Source organism: Schistocerca nitens, chromosome 6 (assembly GCF_023898315.1).
Source record: "Schistocerca nitens isolate TAMUIC-IGC-003100 chromosome 6, iqSchNite1.1, whole genome shotgun sequence".
NCBI lineage: Eukaryota > Metazoa > Arthropoda > Insecta > Orthoptera > Acrididae > Schistocerca > Schistocerca nitens.
Window position 1 is genome coordinate 331,859,329 of NC_064619.1, and position 21,331 is coordinate 331,880,659.

At 38.7% G+C, this 21,331-nt stretch overlaps 1 protein-coding gene across 1 annotated transcript in view; it reads right to left on the reverse strand.

Moving 5' to 3' along the window:
• Positions 1 to 21,331, reverse strand: part of LOC126263502 (uncharacterized) — a 140,037-nt gene that overhangs the window by 11,739 nt on the left and 106,967 nt on the right. Inside the window, exon 5 of the mRNA XM_049960595.1 lies at positions 2,726 to 2,883. Within this exon, the coding sequence (XP_049816552.1) occupies positions 2,726 to 2,883 (158 nt within the window). The remainder of the gene's footprint in view (positions 1 to 2,725; positions 2,884 to 21,331) is intronic.

The following is a 21,331-nucleotide window of genomic DNA, read 5'->3' on the forward strand; positions in this document are numbered from 1 at the left end:
CAGCATGTGGCTCTCTTTACAGACATACATTCATCAAAAGTTTGAAAGGATCTGGAACAGACTGAAGAGACCAACTTTAAAGCATGTGGCTCTTTTTACAGACATACATTCCTCTTAAGTTTTGATGAATTTGGAATGGATCGAAAAGACCCACTTTAAATCAGTTATTATGGGAAACTCTTTTCAAGCTAAATTTGAGAGCCATCTGAGATTGAGATAAGCCAACAGTCTATCACTGACATTGTTTATCCTGGGTATAACAATGAGACACAAAAAGCTGCAATAATCTTAGCAGAAACAGTCTCTCCTCCTGTTCCATTCACTTATGGAGCAAGGGTAGTACATGGTGTAATTTATCTAATCTTTTCTTCAAAGCCCCTATGAGAATGATACGCTGGAAGATGTTTATATTCCTAGATTCCTCACTTAATACTAAGTAAGTAGGGTTTCATGGGTTAGATGACATCCATCAAGCATCTGCCACTTCTTCTCCAGCATTTATGTAATGCTATCCCACTGGTGAAACAAATCTGTAACCATTCATGCTGCTCTTCTTTGTACATTTTCAGTACCCCTGTTAGCTCTATTTGGTATGGATCTCACACTTCAGCAATATTCTACAATGGTTCTTATTTGTAGACTGAGTATACTCTCCAGTATCCTACGAATGAACCACAGTCAGCCGTCTGCTTTACCTAGGACTAAGCATAAAGTCAAATCTTTGCAAAAATTAGAAATCTTAACATTATCTGAATGGATATTTGTGCAGCAATTTCAAATAGTGCTTTACTAAAGATAACTTCATCATCTGAAAATTTCCTAAGTTACAATTGCTGTCAGGTTATCAACATGCAACATGAACAGCAAAGTCCCAACACACATCCCTAAGGAGTGCCTGAAGTTAACTTCTACAACTCTGGACAGCTCTATATCCAATGCTGTATCTGAAATCCTCAGTCCAGTCACAAATGGTCACATTTATGTTAATAAGCTTTGGCTGGAATTGAGTAAAATGTTTTTCAGAAATCAAGAATAACTGTAACTGAATCCACCTGTTTCCCTTGATCCATGGCTTTCAGAATGTCATGGGAGAAAATGTTAGTTGGTGTCTGCAAGATCAATGTTTACAGAATCATTCTGTTAGATATACTTCGGTTCATTTGAGCTCATAATATATTCTAAGACTCTATAAAGATAGATGTCAATGCTACTTGATGGTAGTTTTGTAGATCACTTCAAATAACAGTAAAATCAAATCAAGGTAGACCTACCTAGTATTTCTAATGTGGTGCCACAAAACACTGTAAAGGATTTAGTCATGGCTTGATGATGTATATGTGCTTCAAACAATGCCAAATCTAGCTCCTACATAAAAAAGGTCTTTGTGAACCTCGCTGTTGGTAGAACTGGAATAGTAACAACTCCTCTCAGTGATTGTTCAATAGTGACAGAAAGCTAGATCCCTGTGTGGCAATGGCAATCATTCAAACAAAATGTTACACTACTATCTGGTCAATGTCTTCTCTGCTGGTCTGGAGTATATCATTCTTGTTTTCAGCATTGAGATGGCACATTGTATCTCAACTGGAACTCTCCTGATGGCCTTCCATATAACTCAAATTTGGTGGAGCGATTTTGGAGCTCAAGAATTCTTGGCGCAATCTTTTCTTGCTCTCTGTAATCATATCCTGTCATTTGTGCTGCTGGAAGGCTGCACTCTTGTCAATGTTCTGCAACTTTCCATTGCATTTTTCTTTCTTTGGAACTGACAGTGGTAATACTGGTAAGCCAATAGTGCTGACACACAAAGCAGCACATGGGATTAGAAATTCAAGGCCTCACCTTGAGGTTGATGAAACAGGCCATTATGCATTAAAGCAAAGCTCAGCAATAAAATGTCATTCGTCCTCTTCAGAACAGTGAAGCCTGCCTTTTCACATTCATCCTGTAATTTTGTGATGATTACATACAATGGGTCTCCAAGAAATAAAAAACATTACTAAATAGTTCTAAGTGACTTTACCTTCCTTTTGGAGATGGCACTGCCTGTCACGAGACAGAACAAAGGGAAAGTGATGGAAGTACTTCATTACAAATCATTGGCCCAACTAAAGGTATTGTTAATACATTACGTAAAGCTGCCAAAGAAGCTCTAGGTGAAGCAGTTAATTGCAAGGGGACAAAATCAATATATTATTTTTACAGGTATAGAGAAAGAGGTACAAATAAAGAAAGACAAATACAGAGAACTTATAATTAAACTTCCACCACTCGAGCCAGTGTAGATGGAAAAATATTTACTGTACAGGTACCCAACTTCATAAGAATGATGTTCAGACTGCATTGTCAGTAGTGTTAGTCTCATGACTTGCCATTTGGTGCATTATGACTTGTCATTAAGAGTCAGTACAGTTATAGCAACATAGGGAGGAACTTGGTCCCCAAGGATCAAGGACATGCAGTGTGAATGGCACACACTAGTGTGGTTTGCTTTGCTAACATGTGAGGAGAGAGGTGCTATGGACTCACTTTTCTGATGCACAATGGAGCTCCAACTCACAGTGCTCATGAGGTCACCCACTTACTAAATAACAAGTTTGGAGAAGACCAAATCATTGGCTGACCATTCCAAACTGCATGGCCACCGATATCACCAGATTTGAACCTGTATGATTTCTGACTGTAGGGTTACCAGAAGGGCAAGGTTCATCAACAGGACACTAACACGTGTTGGAGATTGAAGACGAGAGGTTGAAGATGAGCATAGCAAGAGAGGTAGCCAACATCCCATCTGAGATGTTTCAGCAGCAGTAGAGCAGTCTCTAGTGCAGTTCCAGGCTGTTGTGGATGCAGATGATTGTCACATTCAGCAATGTTTGTAACCTGGAACATAAACATGGTACACAGTTAACAAATGTTCCCTGCTCATGTGGAAATTAAAATGTGTTTATTTCACTGGTTTATTCGTTATTTCTCTTCCACATATCCTTACAAATGTTTCACATAGTTTTGTTGTCCTATGCTCACTAAATTTTTCGTGAGCATCCTCTCAAGTACTGAAAGTTTAAAACTGCTAAATATGCAACATATTTGGGACAAGATAGAATTAGGAGCGCAACAAGCAAAAATTAGAAAAATACTGGTGGAAATGAAAGTTTAAACTTGGGAAAAAAACTTGTAATGAAATTGATAATCTTTTTAATGGTAAAAGCAGCTCGGAAGCATAGAGGATATTGAAAATATTAGGAAAAAAAATCATAAGAAATACAATAAATTAAATGTATTAGTATTCAGTCTTGGTAAAAATATTTTAAAGAACTGTTGACAGAAAATAGGATACTTTTTTTGGACACAATTAACGACAACACAGAGATAACATAAAATAATGAAGGCATTTCTTTGGTCATAGAGATACTAAAAGATTCAGTCAAAACTTTAAAGAATGTAAGAGCTGCAGGAAATTTAAAAAAAGGCACAGAGGAATTAATGACATTAACTACCAGTGGGCATGGATTAAATCAGTGGGCAAAGTTGAAAATTTGTAATGGACCAGGATTTGAAACTTCTGCTGTTTACTAGACATGTCCAAAAGAACAGACACCGTTTTGATTCTACAGTCACAATGAATCAAGGCACAAAGTAATTAATGACATAATCTACAAATGCGCATTGACTAAATCAATGGGGAAAGTTGAAAATTTGTGCAGAATTGGGACTTGAACCCAGGTCTCCTGCTTACTGGGCAGATGCACTGACCACTTTGCCATCCGGATGGTGCAATGGTCATTGCATCTGCCTAGTAAACAGGAAACCTCAGTTCGAATCCTGAACCAGTACAAATTTTTAACTTTCCTCATTGATTTAATCAAGGTCCACTTGCAGCTGATGTCATTAATTCCTTTGGGTCTTGATTCATAGTGGCTGCAGGATCAAAATTACATGAAATTACACGGAATTTTGAAAAATCTTTTTGAAAAATATTTATGTGGCAAGACCAAACCAAAAGATTGGAAAGTACGATTTATATTAACAATTCGTAAGAAAGGGGAAAAAAGATGAGTGCAAGAATTTTAGAGGAATAACTGTGACTAATATATTTTGCAGACTTTATGGAATGATTATTGAACTTTATTTGAAATAATATAAGGAAATTGCAGCTGAAGAACAAGCTGGCTTCAGAGTAGCAAGATCAATTATAGACCATAAACTTTGTTTGCAACAAATACTTACAAAAAAAAATATTCAAAATCAGCCTCCTTACTTAGTATTTGCAGGCACAGATAATATACCTTTAAACAATTTGTGGAAATCTTTAAAATTATCTAATATTAATCTCATCATAATTAAAGCAATTCAGAACCCATAAGGCAAACCTACGTTTCTAGCATTTGTAGACTTAGAGAAAGCTTTTGACAATGTTGACTGGAATACTCTCTTTCAAATTCTGAAGGTGGCAGGGGTAAAATACAGGGAGCGAAAGGCTATTTACAATTTGTACAGAAACCAGATGGCAGTTATAAGAGTCGAGGGGCATGAAAGGGAAGCAGTGGTTGGGAAAGGAGTAAGACAGGGCTGTAGCCTCTCCCCGATGTTATTCAATCTGTATATTGAGCAAGCAGTAAAGGAAACAAAAGAAAAATTCGGAGTAGGTATTAAAATTCATGGAGAAGAAGTAAAAACTTTGAGGTTTGCCGATGACATTGTAATTCTGACAGAGACAGCAAAGGACTTGGAAGAGCAGTTGAACGGAATGGACAGTGTCTTGAAAGGAGGATATAAGATGAACATCAACAGAAGCAAAACGAGGATAATGGAATGTAGTCAAATTAAGTCGGGTGATGCTGAGGGAATTAGATTAGGAAATGAGACACTTAAAGTAGTAAAGGAGTTTTGCTATTTAGGGAGTAAAATAACCGATGATGGTCGAAGTAGAGAGGATGTAAAATGTAGACTGGCAATGGCAAGGAAAGCGTTTCTCAAGAAGAGAAATTTGTTAACATCGAATATAGATTTAGGTGTCAGGAAGTCGTTTCTGAAAGTATTTGTATGGAGTGTAGCCATGTATGGAAGTGAGACATGGACGATAACTAGTTTGGGCAAGAAGAGAATAGAAGCTTTTGAAATGTGGTGCTACAGAAGAATGCTGAAGATAAGGTGGGTAGATCACGTAACTAATGAGGAGGTATTGAATAGGATTGGGGAGAAGAGAAGTTTGTGGCACAACTTGACTAGAAGAAGGGATCGGTTAGTAGGACATGTTTTGAGGCATCAAGGGATCACAAATTTAGCATTGGAGGGCAGCGTGGAGGGTAAAAATCGTAGAGGGAGACCAAGAGATGAATACACTAAGCAGATTCAGAAGGATGTAGGTTGCAGTAGGTACTGGGAGATGAAGAAGCTTGCACAGGATAGAGTAGCATGGAGAGCTGCATCAAACCAGTCTCAGGACTGAAGACCACAACAACAACAACATGAAAACTCCACAACAAAATAAAAATAAAAAACGTCTCTCACTTGCATTTAAATTTATGAATGGATTATGTCAGGGATATAGACTATCACCAACACTTTATAAAAAATGTATTGGAAAATTATAAGGAGAAATGTAACAACTTGAGAATCCCAATAAATGATGTTACTACATATTCACTAACTTTGCTGAAGACCAGGTAGTTTTAGCACAAGATAAAGAAGGTACCAATATATCACCAGGAAATTAACAGAGGGGTATAAAAAATGGGACCTTCAAGTCAACATGAAAAATTAAATACATGGTAATAAGAGAAACAAATCCATATTTGGCACTGGGTGATGGGATGGAAATAATTACACTCTGAAGAGAACAAATATCTAGGAGTAAAAATCACACAATATAAGGAAATTAATTCAAGAATAAATGCTGGAAAGTTCACTATTGGAACATTAAATGATGTTTTACACGATCAAAAATTAGAAAAGAATCAAAAGTAAAATCTGAAAAACAATTATTAGAAGCATTGTGATAAACGGATTAGATGTATAGACAGTTAAATAATAATTAACACCACAGTGCTCAGAGCCATTTGAATCATTTGAACTAATTAACGAAAAGATTGATGGCAACTGAGATGGACACACAGAGATGGTGCGGAGGTATATCCAGACACAGAAGGGTCAGAAATGAAGTCATCAGGAAGGAAATGGATGTCACAAGTTTGACTGTTAATTTTTTGAAAGGAAAACAACTTATATGGTATGGCCATTTGAAAAGGATGTCAGAGGAGAGATTGCCACTACAGATCTTGGAATGGAAACCACGAGGGCGGACGAAAAGAGGGAGACCAAAGGCCAAATGGATAGAAAGAATTCAGACATCATTAGAAGAAGAAATAGTGAGGAAAAATTATTGAGAGATAGGCACAAATGGAGAATGAAAACCAAATCTGATACATAATCTTGGGTTACCAGAAAATGTAAATACATTGTCAAACTGGGAAAATAATAATGAAATGCAGATTTAAATTAAATAAACTGCAATCATTAAGGAGATGGGGCCTGAATAAATTCAAGGGACCAGAAATTTTTGAGAGTTTCAGAGGGAACATTACACAATGGGAGGGGGGGGGGGGGGGGGTGAGACAGGGCCTAGTAGAAATTTAGAAATTCCTGGATAACACATGGGACACTAACTTTAATAGATAAAAACAGAAAATATAAAACTGCAGCAAATGAAACGGGTGAAATGGAATACCTATGTCTAAAAAATGAGACTGACAAAGTGCAAAAATTGGCTAAGCAGGAATGACAAGAGGGCAAATGCAAGTCTGTAAGAGAATGCATGGCAACAGGAAACTAAAGAGATCACAGAGAAAAGGGAAGCAACTGCATGAATATCAAGAACTCAGATGACAAGGCAGTGCTAAGCAACGATACGAAGGCTGAAAGTTGGAAGGAATATACAGGGTGATTTTGCTAAATGGAGACAAACTGCAGGAAATGATCCATGAGAGGATAAGGAGCAAGAAAGATCATATGAACATATGGCCCAAAATGTGTTCCCAGGGAGGTACACCCACTTGATGGGGATGGAGATGAAAGCTCATTGACTGTGCAGTTTTCAATGACTGAAAGCACACATAGGAACACATTAGACAAGTGGGCATGTTCCGTCTGTACTAGTATTTTAGCTCCACACTGAAGGGAGCAGTGAGCTGGAACACCATCGGGTAGTGACCATCACCAAAGGCACATCTGCCAGCAGGGATGCAGGATCAGCCAGAGGAAGTGTATATATTTTTCACCTGTGAAGGGTTGTGGATAGATGACTGGTCCCATGAGGCGATCACTAATAATTACAGCCCTCACATAAAGGCTGAGTCAGTACTAATGGTTCACTGCCACCACACCATGGAGATTCTCTGTAGTCCACAGGTGGATGTTTTGAATGGTGTTGTGATGGTTGATGATACAGCCCCTTGTAAAAGTAGCCTCATCTGTGAATAATGTGGATGACAGAAATCCAGCACCACAGTGGCCTGTGTGACAAACCAGCAATAAAACTGTCATCATGGATGCAACTTCACACTGTTAGTGATATGGACAGTGGCAGTTGTCATGGATAATGGTCCACTCAGTTTTCTGGCTTACCCTGTGTTGGCAGGCTACCTGCCTGGTGCTGATACTGGGATCACTGTTGACGATGTTTTATCTCCATGTTGTTGTTGTTGTGGTCTTCAGTCCTGAGACTGGTTTGATGCAGCTCTCTATACAGTAGAGCTGCATGTCCTCGGGAAAAATTACGGCTGTAGTTTCCCCTTGCTTTCAGCCGTTCGCAGTACCAGCACAGCAAGGCCGTTTTGGTTAATGTTACAAGGTCAGATCAGTCAATCATCCAGACTGTTGCCCCTGCAACTACTGAAAAGGCTGCTGCCCCTCTTCAGGAACCACATGTTTGTCTGGCCTCTCAACAGATACCCCTCCGTTGTGGTTGCACCTACGGTACGGCCATCTGTATCGCTGAGGCACGCAAGCCTCCCCACCAACGGCAAGGTCCATGGTTCATGGGGGGGGTATCTCCATGTAGCTGAATTAAAACAAGTGATGCTGAGGGAATAGATTAGGAAATGAGATATTAAAAGAAGTAGATACATTTCTACTATTTGGGAAGTAAAATAACTGATGAAGGCCACAGTAGAGAGGATATAAAATTCAGACTGGCAACAGTACAAAAAGTATTTATGAAAAAGAGGAATTTGTTAACATCTAATATCAATTTCAGTATTAGGATGACCTTACTAAATCTATTTGTCTGGAGTGTAGCCTTATATTGAAGTGAAATGTGAACCATAAGCAGTTCAAACAGGGAGTGAATGGAAGCTTTTGAATGGAGTGCTACAGCAGAATGCTGAAAATTAAATGGGTGGATAGAATAACAAAAGAGGAGGTAGTGAACTGAATTTGGGAAGAAAAAAAATTTGAGGCATTACTTGACTAAAAGACAGAATCAGCTGATAGGATACACCCTGAAAAACCAAGAAATTGTTACTCTGGTAATGGTTGAAGTGTGGATGATAAAAATTATAGAGAGAGACCAGGACTTCATTTCAGTAAGCAGGTTCAAATGGATGTCGGTTGTGATACTTATACAGAAGTGAAGAGGCTTGCACAGGACAGCATTGAGAGCTACATGAAATCAGTCTTCTGACTTAAGATCGCAATAACAGTGACATGATTTCAGCCAAATTTTCAGTTACACTATCCGTGTAATAATAAAAAATAACAGGATACCCCAGTCAGAATCAGAAAACATCAAACAACAAGTACAACAAATACTGGAACAAAATAATGTGCAATCAGAAGAAAAAGAAAATACGGTAATGGACTCAAACATCCCAGAGCAAACAAACAAAGAACAACACGCATCAATTAAACAAACAGAGGAAAACAAAATCTTAAGACAGCCACCAGAACAAGCACAAATAGAACACGAAGTGACACACATGTTAGATATGGAAGAAAAATTTCAGCTGACATATATAGAATACAAAGACACAAATACAGACATTACACCATTCTTGCATAGACCACCAAATAACCCACAAGTCGAAACAACAATAGCAACTATCAACACAATCATACACAACAAAATAAATGAAAATACAACTATGGAAGAGTTACAACTACTGGTTTATATAGGAGCGCTCACTACACTAAATGTACACACTAGGCAGAGATCAGAACCAAACAACAAACAGAAGAAACCCACACAACCAGCATGGCAGCACAGGCTACAGATCAGAATAGAAAAACTGAGAAAAGACTTCGGACAGCTAACACAATTTATAAGAAATGAAATATCAGACAAAAAATGAAAAAGGTTAGGTAAAATCTCACAACAAGAAGCAATAGAGCAATTATATGAAAAGAAGCAGAAGTTACAAGCATTGGCCAAACGACTTAGTAGATACAAAAAAAGTGAAAATAGAAGGAAACAAAACCAAACATTCAACACAAACCAAAAGAAATTTTACCAGACAATAAATAGATAACACACACATTAAAATAGACAATCCACCAAACATAACAGACATGGAACACTTCTGGAGCAACATATGGTCAAACCCAGTACAACATAACAGACATGCATGGTGGATACAAGCAGAAACAGACACATACAAGATGATACCACAAATGCCTGAAGTGATAATTTTGCAACATGAAGTCCCCCAAGCAATTAATTCCACGCACAAATGGAAAGCCCCTGATAAAGATAAAATAGCAAATTTCTGGCTAAAGAAGTTCACCTCGACACATTCACATCTAACTAAATTATTTAACATATAATAGAGGGAAACATTCCACATGGGAAAAATATACCTAAAAACAAAGATGATGTGACTTACCAAACGAAAGCACTGGCAGGTTGATAGACACACAAACAAACACAAACATACGCACAAAATTCAAGCTTTCGCAACCAACGGTTGCTTCATCAGGAAAGAGGGAAAGAGAGGGAAAGACGAAAGGATGTGGGTTTTAAGGGAGAGGGTAAGGAGTCATTCCAATCCTGGGAGCGGAAAGACTTACCTTAGGGGGAAAAAAGGACAGGTATACACTCGCATACACACACATATCCATCCGCACATACACAGACACAAGCGGCTTGTGTCTGTAAGTCTTTCTGCTCCCGGGATTGGAATGACTCCTTACCCTCTCCCTTAAAACCCACATCATTTTGTCTTTCCCTCTCCTTCCCTCTTTCCTGATGAAGCAACCATTGGTTGCGAAAGCTTGAATTTTGTGTGTTTGTGTTTGTTTGTGTGTCTATCGACCTGCCAGCGCTTTCGTTTGGTAAGTCACATCATCTTTGTTTTTAGATATAAATTATTTAACAGTTACATTGCAGACCCATACACAGTCCCTGATACACTTACACAAGGAATAACTCATCTGAAACCTAAAGATCAAGCAGACACAGCAAACCCAGAAAAATATCGCACCATAACATGCGTACCAACAATATACAAAATATTAACTTCAGCAATTACACAGAAATTGATGACACATACAACACAGAACAAAATTATAAATGAGGAACAAAATGGCTGCTGCAAAGGAGCATGAGGATGTAGAGAGCAACTGATAATAGATGCAGAGGTGACATATCAAGCTAAAACTAAACAAAGGTCACTACACTACGCATACATTGATTACCAAAAAGCTTTTGATAGTGTACCCAACTCATGGTTACTACAAATATTGGAAATATACAAAGTAGATCCTAAATTGATACAGTTCCTAAACATAGAAATGAAAAATTCGAAAAACACACTTAATATCCAAACAAATTCAAATAATATCACATCACAGCCAATACAGATTAAGTGTGGAATATACAAAGGAGACTCATTAAGTCCTTTCTGGTTCTGCCTTGCTCTGAACCCACTATCTGACATGCTAAATAATACAAATTATGGATATAATATTACTGAAACATACCAACACAAAATCACACATTTGCTATACACGGATGATCTAAAACTACTGGCAGCAACAAATCAACAACTCAACCAATTACTAAAGATAACAGAAGTATTCAGCAATGATATAAATATGACTTTTGGAACAGACAAATGTAAGAAAAATAGCATAGTCAAAGGAAAACACACTAAACCAGAAGATTACATATTGGATAACCACAGCGACTGCATAGAAGCGATGGAAAAAACAGATGCCCATAAATATCTAGGATACAGACAAAAAATAGGAATAGATAACACAAATATTGAAGAAGAACTAAAAGAAAAATAAAGACAAAGACTAACAAAAATACTGAAAACAGAATTGACAGCAAGAAACAAGACAAAAGCTATAAATACTTATGCTATACCAATATTGACCTACTCATTTGGAATAGTGAAATGGAGTAACACAGACCTAGAAGCAGTCAATACACTTACATGATCACAATGCCACAAATATAGAATACATCACATACATTCAGCAACAGAAAGATTCACATTAAGCACAAAGGAAGGAGGAAGGGGATTTATTGACATAAAAAAACCTACATTTTGGACAGGTAGAAAATTTAAGAAAATTCTTTATAGAACGAGCAGAAACTAGCAAAATACACAAAGCAATCACTCATATAAATACATCGGCTACACCATTGCAATTTCATAACCACTTCTACAACCCTTTAGATCACATAACATCAGCAGATATGAAGAAAGTAAACTGGAAACAGAAAACACTACATGGCAAGCACCCGTATCATCTACCACAAGCCGGCCGCGGTGGTCTCGCGGTTCTAGGCGCGCAGTCCGGAACCGTGGGACTGCTACGGTCGCAGGTTCGAATCCTGCCTCGGGCATGGATGTGTGTGATGTCCTTAGGTTAGTTAGGTTTAAGTAGTTCTAAGTTCTAGGGGACTGATGACCACAGCAGTTGAGTCCCATAGTGCTCAGAGCCATTTGAACCATCTAACACAGCCTCACATCGATCAAGACACATCCAACACATGGCTAAGAAAAGGCAATATGTACAGTGAGACAGAAGGATTCATGATTGCAATACAGGATCAAACAATAAACACCAGATATTACAGGAAGTGGATTATTAAAGATCCCAATACCACAACAGATAAATACAGACTTTGCAAACAACAAATAGAAACAGTAGATCACATCACAAGCAGATGTACAATACTAGCAAATACAGAATACCACAGAAGACATGACAATGTAGCAAAAATAATACATTAACAACTTGCCATACAACATAAACTAATAAAACAACACATTCCCACAAATAAGTATGCACTACAAAATGTACTGGAGAATGATGAATACAAATTATACTAGAACAGAACCATTATAACAGATAAAACAACACCACATAACAAACCTGACATCATACTCACCAATAAAAAGAAGAAATTAACACAATTAATCGAAATATCCATTCCCAATACAACAAATATACAGAAGAAAATGGAGAAAAACTTGAAAAATACTTCCAACTGGCTGAGGAAGTCAAGGGCATGTGGCATCAGGATAAAGTTGACATTATACCAATTATACTATCAACTACAGGAGTCATACCACACAATATCCACCAGTACATCAACGCAATACAGCTGCATCCAAACGTATATATACAACTTCAGAAATCTGTAATTATTGTTACATGTTCAATTACCCAAAAGTTCCTAAATGCAATGTAACATATATTGTACAGTTAAAAGGAAGTCACGCTTGATCAAGGTCCATGTCACTTTCCATTTTTAACCAGACATAACGTCTGAGAAAGGAAAGAAATAATAATAATAACCATTAGGTGAGCAAGATGTATGAGACAGGCGAAATTCCCTCAGACTTCAAGAAGAATATAATAATTCCAATCCCAAAGAAAGCAGGTGTTGACAGATGTGAAAATTACTGAACTATGAGTTTAATAAGTCACAGCTGCAAAATACTAACGCAAATTCTTTACAGACGAATGGAAAAACTGGTAGAAGCCGACCTCGCAGAAGATCAGTTTGGATTCCGTAGAAATGTTGGAACATGTGAGGCAATACTGAGCCTACAACTTATGTTAAAAGAAATATTAAGGAAAGGAAAACCTACGTTTCTAGCATTTGTAGACTTATGGAAAGCTTTAGACAATGTTGACTGGAATACTCTCTCTCAAATTCTGAAGGTGGCAGGGGTAAAATACAGGGAGCGAAAGGCTATTTACAATTTGTACAGAAAGCAGATGGCAGTTATAAGAGTCGAGGGACATGAAAGGGAAGCAGTGGTTGGGAAGGGAGTGAGACAGGGTTGTAGCCTCTCCCCGATGCTATTCAATCTGTATATTGAGCAAGCAGTAAAGGAAACAAAAGAAAAGTTATTAAAATCCATGGAGAAGAAATAAAAACACTGAGGTTCGCTGATGACATTGTAATTCTGTCAGAGACAGCAAAGGACTTAGAAGAGCAGTTGAACGGAATGGACAGTGGTTGAAAGGAGGGTATAAGATGAACATCAACAAAAGCATAACGAGGATAATGGAATGTAGTCGAATTAAGTTGGGTGATGCTGAGGGAATTAGATTAGGAAATGAGACACTTAAAGTAGTAAAGGATTTTTGCTATTTGGGGAGCAAAATAACTGATGATGGTCGAAGTAGAGAGGATATAAAATGTAGACTGGCATTGGCAAGGAAAGCGTTTCTGAAGAAGAGATATTTGTTAACATTGAGTATTGATTTAAGTGTCAGGAAGTCATTTCTGAAAGTATTTGTATGAAAGGTAGCCATGTATGGAAGTGAAACATGGATGATAAATAGTTTAGACAACATGAGAATAGAAGCTTTCGAAATGTGGTGCTACAGAAGAATGCTGAAGATTAGATGGGTAGATCACATAACTAATGAGGATGTATTGAATAGAATTGGAGAGAAGAGAAATTTGTGGCACAACTTGACTAGAATAAGGGATCGGTTTGTAGGACATGTCTCAGGACAGTCTCAGGACTGAAGACCACAACAACAACAATAATTAACACTTTAGTTTTTACTTTTATGTGTTATGAAAATGTTAACAATGAGGAGGCAATGTATAAATTATTGCTTCAGGACTTCTCTTCACTTTCAATTCTGTAAGAAAACATAATTTTACAATTGTTGCTTTTCATTTTTTTTTTGACAACTCTGAAACATTTGTAGACAAGCATTCTTTTTTACATCCCATTCAAATATTTCTATTTTTCAACCTTTTCATTATGCCAACCATTTGGTCTTGCTGATTGGTCTTGCTGATTAAGTCTTTTGTGCAAAGTACCAAAAAGCTCTTTTGTTACTTTTTCTGTTTTAAAGTGTCTCTTTCATTATATTTTTCATTGTACCACTTTGGAAATGAAGGTGTTCACCAAGAAACCCAATGTCATTTTTGTCCGTTCTTCTGTTAGTTTTCATTGCACTTAAGGACAACTGGGTTTTGCACTGTTTAGCCGACCATTTGTGTTATTCCAGTCTTATTTTCCTTGATAGCAAGCATCACTCTACTTCCAATTATGAAGACATAATTGCAAAATTTTTGCCAGCCACTGTCTCATTTTCAAATGCTTATCGGTTGTTTGCCTGTAAGTCAACAGTTTGCTTAAATCATTCTTAGCATCCATTAAAAGTATAAAAAAACAGTGATGATCACTTATGGACTACTGAAACACCTGCAAAGCAGCCAGTTAATATGAAAAATACAGCATAAAATGTTTTGAAGCCCAGATCATGTATAAATCTGAACTGGGATGTGGCTTGCATCATAATGAAAACAACAGTTTCAGTTACTCACCTTTATAACCACACATTAGTATTTCATTACCTCTTTAAATACACATTATGCATGAAAAGTAATTTTTCTGCAAATGTAGTAGTAAAGTTCTTGTGGAATGTGAATACTTTAGGATTAAAGAAGATCACTCACTGAAAAGCAGAAGCAATGAGTTGTCAATAGGCACACACAAAGAAAGAAAACTTGACAGCTTTTGGAGTTATCCTTTCACACACACACACACACACACACACACACATGCCTACATTGTTAGACTGACATTGCCACAATGCTATTTTTCAGCAGATGGAGTGGTTGTGGTTAGGATAGTGTTAGGTGGGGTGGGTAGAGGGAGAGGGAGGTAGGAGACAAGAAGAGGAGTTGGGGGTAGGTGGCTAGGGGTTTGGAGGGTGGTGCCTGGTTTGGCTGCTAGGAGTGCAGGAGGGAAGGATGGCATGTATATGGCCTGGCATGATTATAGTGGCCGATGAAAAGAGGCACATGCTGAAGGCGATCTGGAGACATGAATTGGGAGGGAATGACAGGATGAAGGAGCGGAAACTGCTGGGTGGAGGGTGTGGGGACAGTAAGTTCCCTGAGATTGAGACCAGGATGATTAAAGAAGCAGAGGATAATTTTTAAGAACCACTCCCATCTGTGTAGTTCAGAGAAGCTGTTGGTTGAGGGAACTATATAGATGGCTTGGGTTGTGAAGCAGCCATTGAAATTGAGTCTCTTGTGCTCAGCTCCATGTTGTGCCTCAGGTGGTCAACTTTGTTCTTGACAACAGTTTGATGGTCGTACCAACATTTGTTAGTTATACCAACATTTGGTATGGCTGTGCAGTGTTTACGGCGGAGTTGGTAAATGACATGGCTGCTTTCACAAGTGGCTAGCTTGCAACAGGACTGGAGTAGGAAGTGGCGGACTGGTGTCCGAGCAGATCTTGCACCTTGGTCTGCCACAGAGATGTGGTTTCTGTGTCAAGGTGTTGGGAGTGGGGCTGGTTTAGGGATAGACAGGTGACAGAACATTACTTTAGGAGGGGTGGGGAGGTTCTTGGGACGTCCATTCCAGTTATAGTACAGCTGCCAGCTGCCATCCCTTCTACATCAACCCCCCCCCCCCCCCCCCCAGCCACCAAACAGGTGACAGCTCCCCAAAACCTACTCCACAAACAGATTTCCTGTGCCATATCCTCCCACTACCCCCAAGAATCAGCTACAAAGGAGTGCCCCCCTTATCACCCATTACCCCCTTGGACTGGAACAGCCAAAGCGTCAAGGCTTTCATTACCTTTTGCCATTCCCCGATATGAGGAACATCCTACCCCAGACCCATCCCACCCTCCTAAAGTGATGTTCCATTACCCACTCAACCTACACAACATTATAGTCCATTCCTATGGCAATCCCACTCCCAGCCTCTTGACTTGACGTAGGAATCATACCCCATGGTAGATAAAGGCAACCACATCAGAGGTCAGGCACCCTGTGAAAGCAGCCATGTCATTTACCAACTCTGCTGCAAACACTGCACAGCATTTTACACTGGTGTGACTATCACCCAGATGTCCATGGGGATGAAAGGCCACTGCCAGACTGTTGTCAAGAACAAAGTTGACCAACCAGTGGCACATTATACAGCTGAGCACAACATGCTCAACTTCAAAGGCTCCTTCACAAACCAAGCCTTCTGGATCCTTCCCCCTGCCACCAGCTTCTCTGGGCTATGCAGGTGGGAGTTATCCTTACAACACAACCTCCACCCTATAATCATTGTGGTCTCAATCTCAGGTAACCCACTGTCCCCAAACCCTCCACCCAACAGTTTCCCCTTCCTCCATCTGGTCATTCCCTCCAAATTCACATCCCCAGGTCCCCCACACCATTTGCCACTTCCAACTGGCCACTACAATTGTGCAAGCCCATACACTTCCCATCTCTCCCTCCTGCATTCCCAGCAGGCAAACAGCAGCCTCCTTCTGTGCTGCTAGCCACTCGAGCACAGTCTCTCCCCTGGCCTCCTGCCTGCCTCTCCCTCTACCCACTGCACATGACACTGCCTCTACCACACCCAGTACACTTGCTGCAGAACAGCATTGGCACTGTTAGTCTAGCCAGTACCATGTAGGAACATAGGCATGTGTATGTGTTTGTGTGAGTGTGTTTGTGTGAGTGTGTTTGTGTGAGTGTGTTTGTGTATTTCACTCTAGCTCATCAAAGGATAACACTGAAAACTAGCAAGCTTTCTTTCTTTGTGTACGCCTACCAACTCAACAGCTCTGCTTTACCATGAGCGGTCTCTTTTGACCTAAAGTATTTAAATTGTGCTGCAAAATCATTTAAGGCACATATGTAAGCAACACAACTACTGCCTGTACAACTTAGCCCTTTTATAAACAATATTTAAAAATTTCTCTCTACAGAGCCACAATACAAATATGAAGAATACAAAACAACCAAATGTTTCACAGAAGTAATGAAAATATTAGACTCTGTCATTCTTCAGGATCTGGCTGCTGACTTTCACCCTTTGGCTGATCAACAGTTGTTGATGGAGCTTCTGAACATGCCACTTTCATGTCATCTGGCTTCTGAATTCCAAACATCCAATGATTTTCTGCAGTCTCTCTTCTTTGAGCATCTTTGCATGTATGAACTGATACTTCACACTCCTGTAATGACAAACGTTTATCTAATGACCTCTTTTTTTTATTGTTTTGTTTTATCATTTAAAAATATTAATTCATTTTGAAAAAGGATTATGTGTGATTTTTATAACCTAAAAGTTTTTTAAATAGTGCACTGTGCAGTGCATTTACTTTGAAAAAAAGGAACAAGAAACTGTAACTTCTCAAGCCAGCACCAATCCTTACCTACACAGATGTGTTACTTTTTCATAGTTTAAAAGACAAGTTTAATCCTGCATATTATAGACCCTTTTCATGGAGATGAAATTAGAATTAATTTAATACTTTCAGCTGCTGACGGGCGTTGATATATATTGATTTTCAAACATTAGGTTGGGTTTGCTGTCAAAACTTAATACTGTTATACATGACTTTTAAAATAATTTTGAGAAAACAGTGAGTATTAAGTTTGGACCGTCATTTTCAATTTTTCATTTGTCACCCACAGCTGTAATGTTTCCCAAGGGCATGCAGCTTTACTGTATGGCTAAATGATGATTGTGTCCTCTTGGGTAAAACATTCTGGAAGTAAAATAGTCCCCCATTCAGATGGACAGATTAAAGTTAGATATAGAGGGAATTAGTGAAGTTCGATGGCAGGAGGTACAAGACTTCTGGTCAGGTGAATACAGGGTTATAAATACAAAATCAAATAGGGTAATGCACGAGTAGGTTTAATAATCAATATATAAAAAAAAAAAAGAATAGGAGCGCAGGTAAGCTACTGCGAACAGCATATTGAACGCATTATTGTAGCCAAGATCGACACAAAGCCCACGCCTACCACAGTAGTACAAGTATATATGCCAACTACCTCCACAGATGATGAAGAGATTGAAGAAATGTATGATGAGATAAAAGAAATTATTCAGATAGTGAAGGGAGACGAAAAATTAATAGTCATGGGGGACTGGAATTTGATAGTAGGAAAAGTAAGAGAAGGAAAAGTAGTAGGTGAATATGGCATGGGGGTAAGGAATGAAAGAGGAAGCTGCCTGGTAGAATTTTGCACAGAGCATAACTTAATCACAGCTAAAACTTGGTTTAAGGATAATGAAAGAAGGTTGTATACATGGAAGAGGCTTGGAGACACTGCAAGGTTTCAGATAGATTATATAATGGTAAGACAGAGATTTAGGTTCCAGGTTTTAAATTGTAAGACATATCCTTGGGCAGATGTGGACTCTGACCACAATTTATTGGTTATGGACTGTAGACTGGTTGGTTGGTTTGTGGGGGTTGAAGGTACCAGACTAAACTGTAGACTAAAACTGAAGTAACTGCAGAAAGGTAGGAATTTAAGGAGATGGGACCTGGATAAACTGAAAGAAACAGGCATTGTAGAGAGTTTCAGAGAGAGCATTAGGGAACGATTGACAAGAACAGGGGAAAGAAATACAGTAGAAGAAGAATGGGTAGCTTTGAGAGATGAAATAGTGAAGGCAGCAGAGGATCAAGTAGGTAAAAAGAAGAGGGCTAGTAGAAATCCTTGGGTAACAGAAGAGATACTGAATTTAATTGACAAAAGGAGAAAAAAATAAAAATGCAGTAAATGAAGCAGGCAAAAAGGAATACAAACGTCTCAAAAGTGAGATCAACAGGAAGTGCAAAATGGCTAAGCAGGGACGGCTAGAGGATAAATGTAAGGATGTACAGGCATATATCACAAGGGGTAAGATAGATACTGCCTACAGGAAAATTAAAGAGACCTTCGGAGGAAAGAGAACCACTTGTACGAATATAAAGAGCTCAGTGGAGTCAAAAGAGGACATAGGTGAGGATGAAATGGGAGATATAACACTGAATGAAGAGTTTGACAGAGCACTCAAAGATCTATGACAAAACAAGGCTCTGGGAGTAGACAACATTCCATTAGAACTACTGACTGCCTTGGGAGAGCCAGTCCTGACAAAACTCTACCATGTGGTGAGCAAGAGGTATGAGACAGGCGAAATTTCCTCAGACTTCAAGAAGAATATAATTCCAAACCCAAAGAAAGCTGGTGTTGACAGATGTGAAAATTATCAAACTATCAGTTTAATAAGTCACAGCTGCAAAATACTAGCATGAATTCTTTATAGATGAATGGAAAAACTGGCAGAAGCCAACCTTGGGGAAGATCAGTTTGGATTCCGTAGAAATGTTGGAACATGTGAGGCAATACTGAGCCTACAACTTATGTTAAAAGAAATATTAAGGAAAGGAAAACCTACGTTTCTAGCATTTGTAGACTTACAGAAAGCTTTAGACAATGTTGACTGGAATACTCTCTTTCAAATTCTGAAGGTGACAGGGGTAAAATACAGGGAGCGAAAGGCTATTTACAATTTGTACAGAAAGCAGATGGCAGTTATAAGAGTCGAGGGACATGAAAGGGAAGCAGTGGTTGGGAAGGGAGTGAGACAGGGTTGTAGCCTCTCCCCGATGCTATTCAATCTGTATATTGAGCAAGCAGTAAAGGAAACAAAAGTTCGGAGTAAGTATTAAAATCCATGGAGAAGAAATAATGAGGTTCGCTGATGACATTGTAATTCTGTCAGAGATAACAAAGGACCTAGAAGAGCAGTTGAACGGAATGGACAGTGGTTGAAAGGAGGGTATAAGATGAACATCAACAAAAGCATAGCGAGGATAATGGAATGTAGTCGAATTAAGTCGGGTGATGCTGAGGGAATTAGATTAGGAAATGAGACGCTTAAAGTAGTAAATGAGTTTTGCTATTTGGGGAGCAAAATAATTGATAATGGTCAAAGTAGAGAGGAAAGCAATTGCAAGGAAAGCGTTTCTGAAGAAGAGAAGTTTGTTAACATTGAGTATAGGTTTAAGGGTCAGGAAATCTTTTCTGAAAGTATTTGTATGGATCGTAGCCATGTACGGAAGTGAAACATGGACGATAAATAGTTAACACAAGAAGAGAATAGAAGCTTTCAAAATGTGGTGCTACAAAAGAATGCTGAAGATTAGATGGGTAGATCACGTAACTTATGCGGTGGTCCTGAATAGAATTGGGAAGAAGAAAAACTTGTCCCACAACTTAAATAGAAGAAGGGATCAGTTGGTAGGGCATATTATGAGGAATCAAAGGATCACCAATTTAGTACTGGAGGGCAGCATGGAGGGTAAAAATCATAGAGGGAGACCAAGTCATGAATACACTAAACAGGTTCAGAAGGATGTAGGTTGCAGTAGGTACTTGGAGATGAAGAAGCTTGCACAGTCTTAGGACTGGAGACCACTACAACAATACCTTTTTTTTAAAGATTGGTGTTACCTGAGTTATTTTTAGTCTCGCTGGGAAGGTGCCTGATTCTATTACATTATCATTTTGTCTACACATTTTAATGCATTAATACTGCAGTCATCATGCTTTGCAAAGCTGGAGGATTTCAAAGACCGAATGATATTCATTACTTCTTTGTAATTTGTGGAGGGCTAGATAGATGAGGTCTGTTCAAAAAATTCTGGAACTTTGTCCACAAAATTTTTCTACAGTAACCTTTCACTTATTGTGGATAGTTTCCCACAAAATATTCTCCTCCACAATTGATACACCGCTCCCAACACTATTTCCACTTCTGGAAGCAGTCTTGGTACACCTCTTTTATCTCATCCATCACAGCAAATCATCATCCTTTCAATGGGGTTTTCAGCTTTGGAAATAAAAAAAGTCCACAGTGGATGAGGCAGCACAGTTATTTCGTTTTTTGTGCAAGAGTCGTGCACCAACAGGGGTGAATGTAAGGGTGCATTTTCATGATGCAGGAGCTGTGAATTGTCTCACCACATTTCAAGCTGTTTCCTTCTCACATTTTCTCATTTCCTTCTCACCTTTTCTCATTGACATC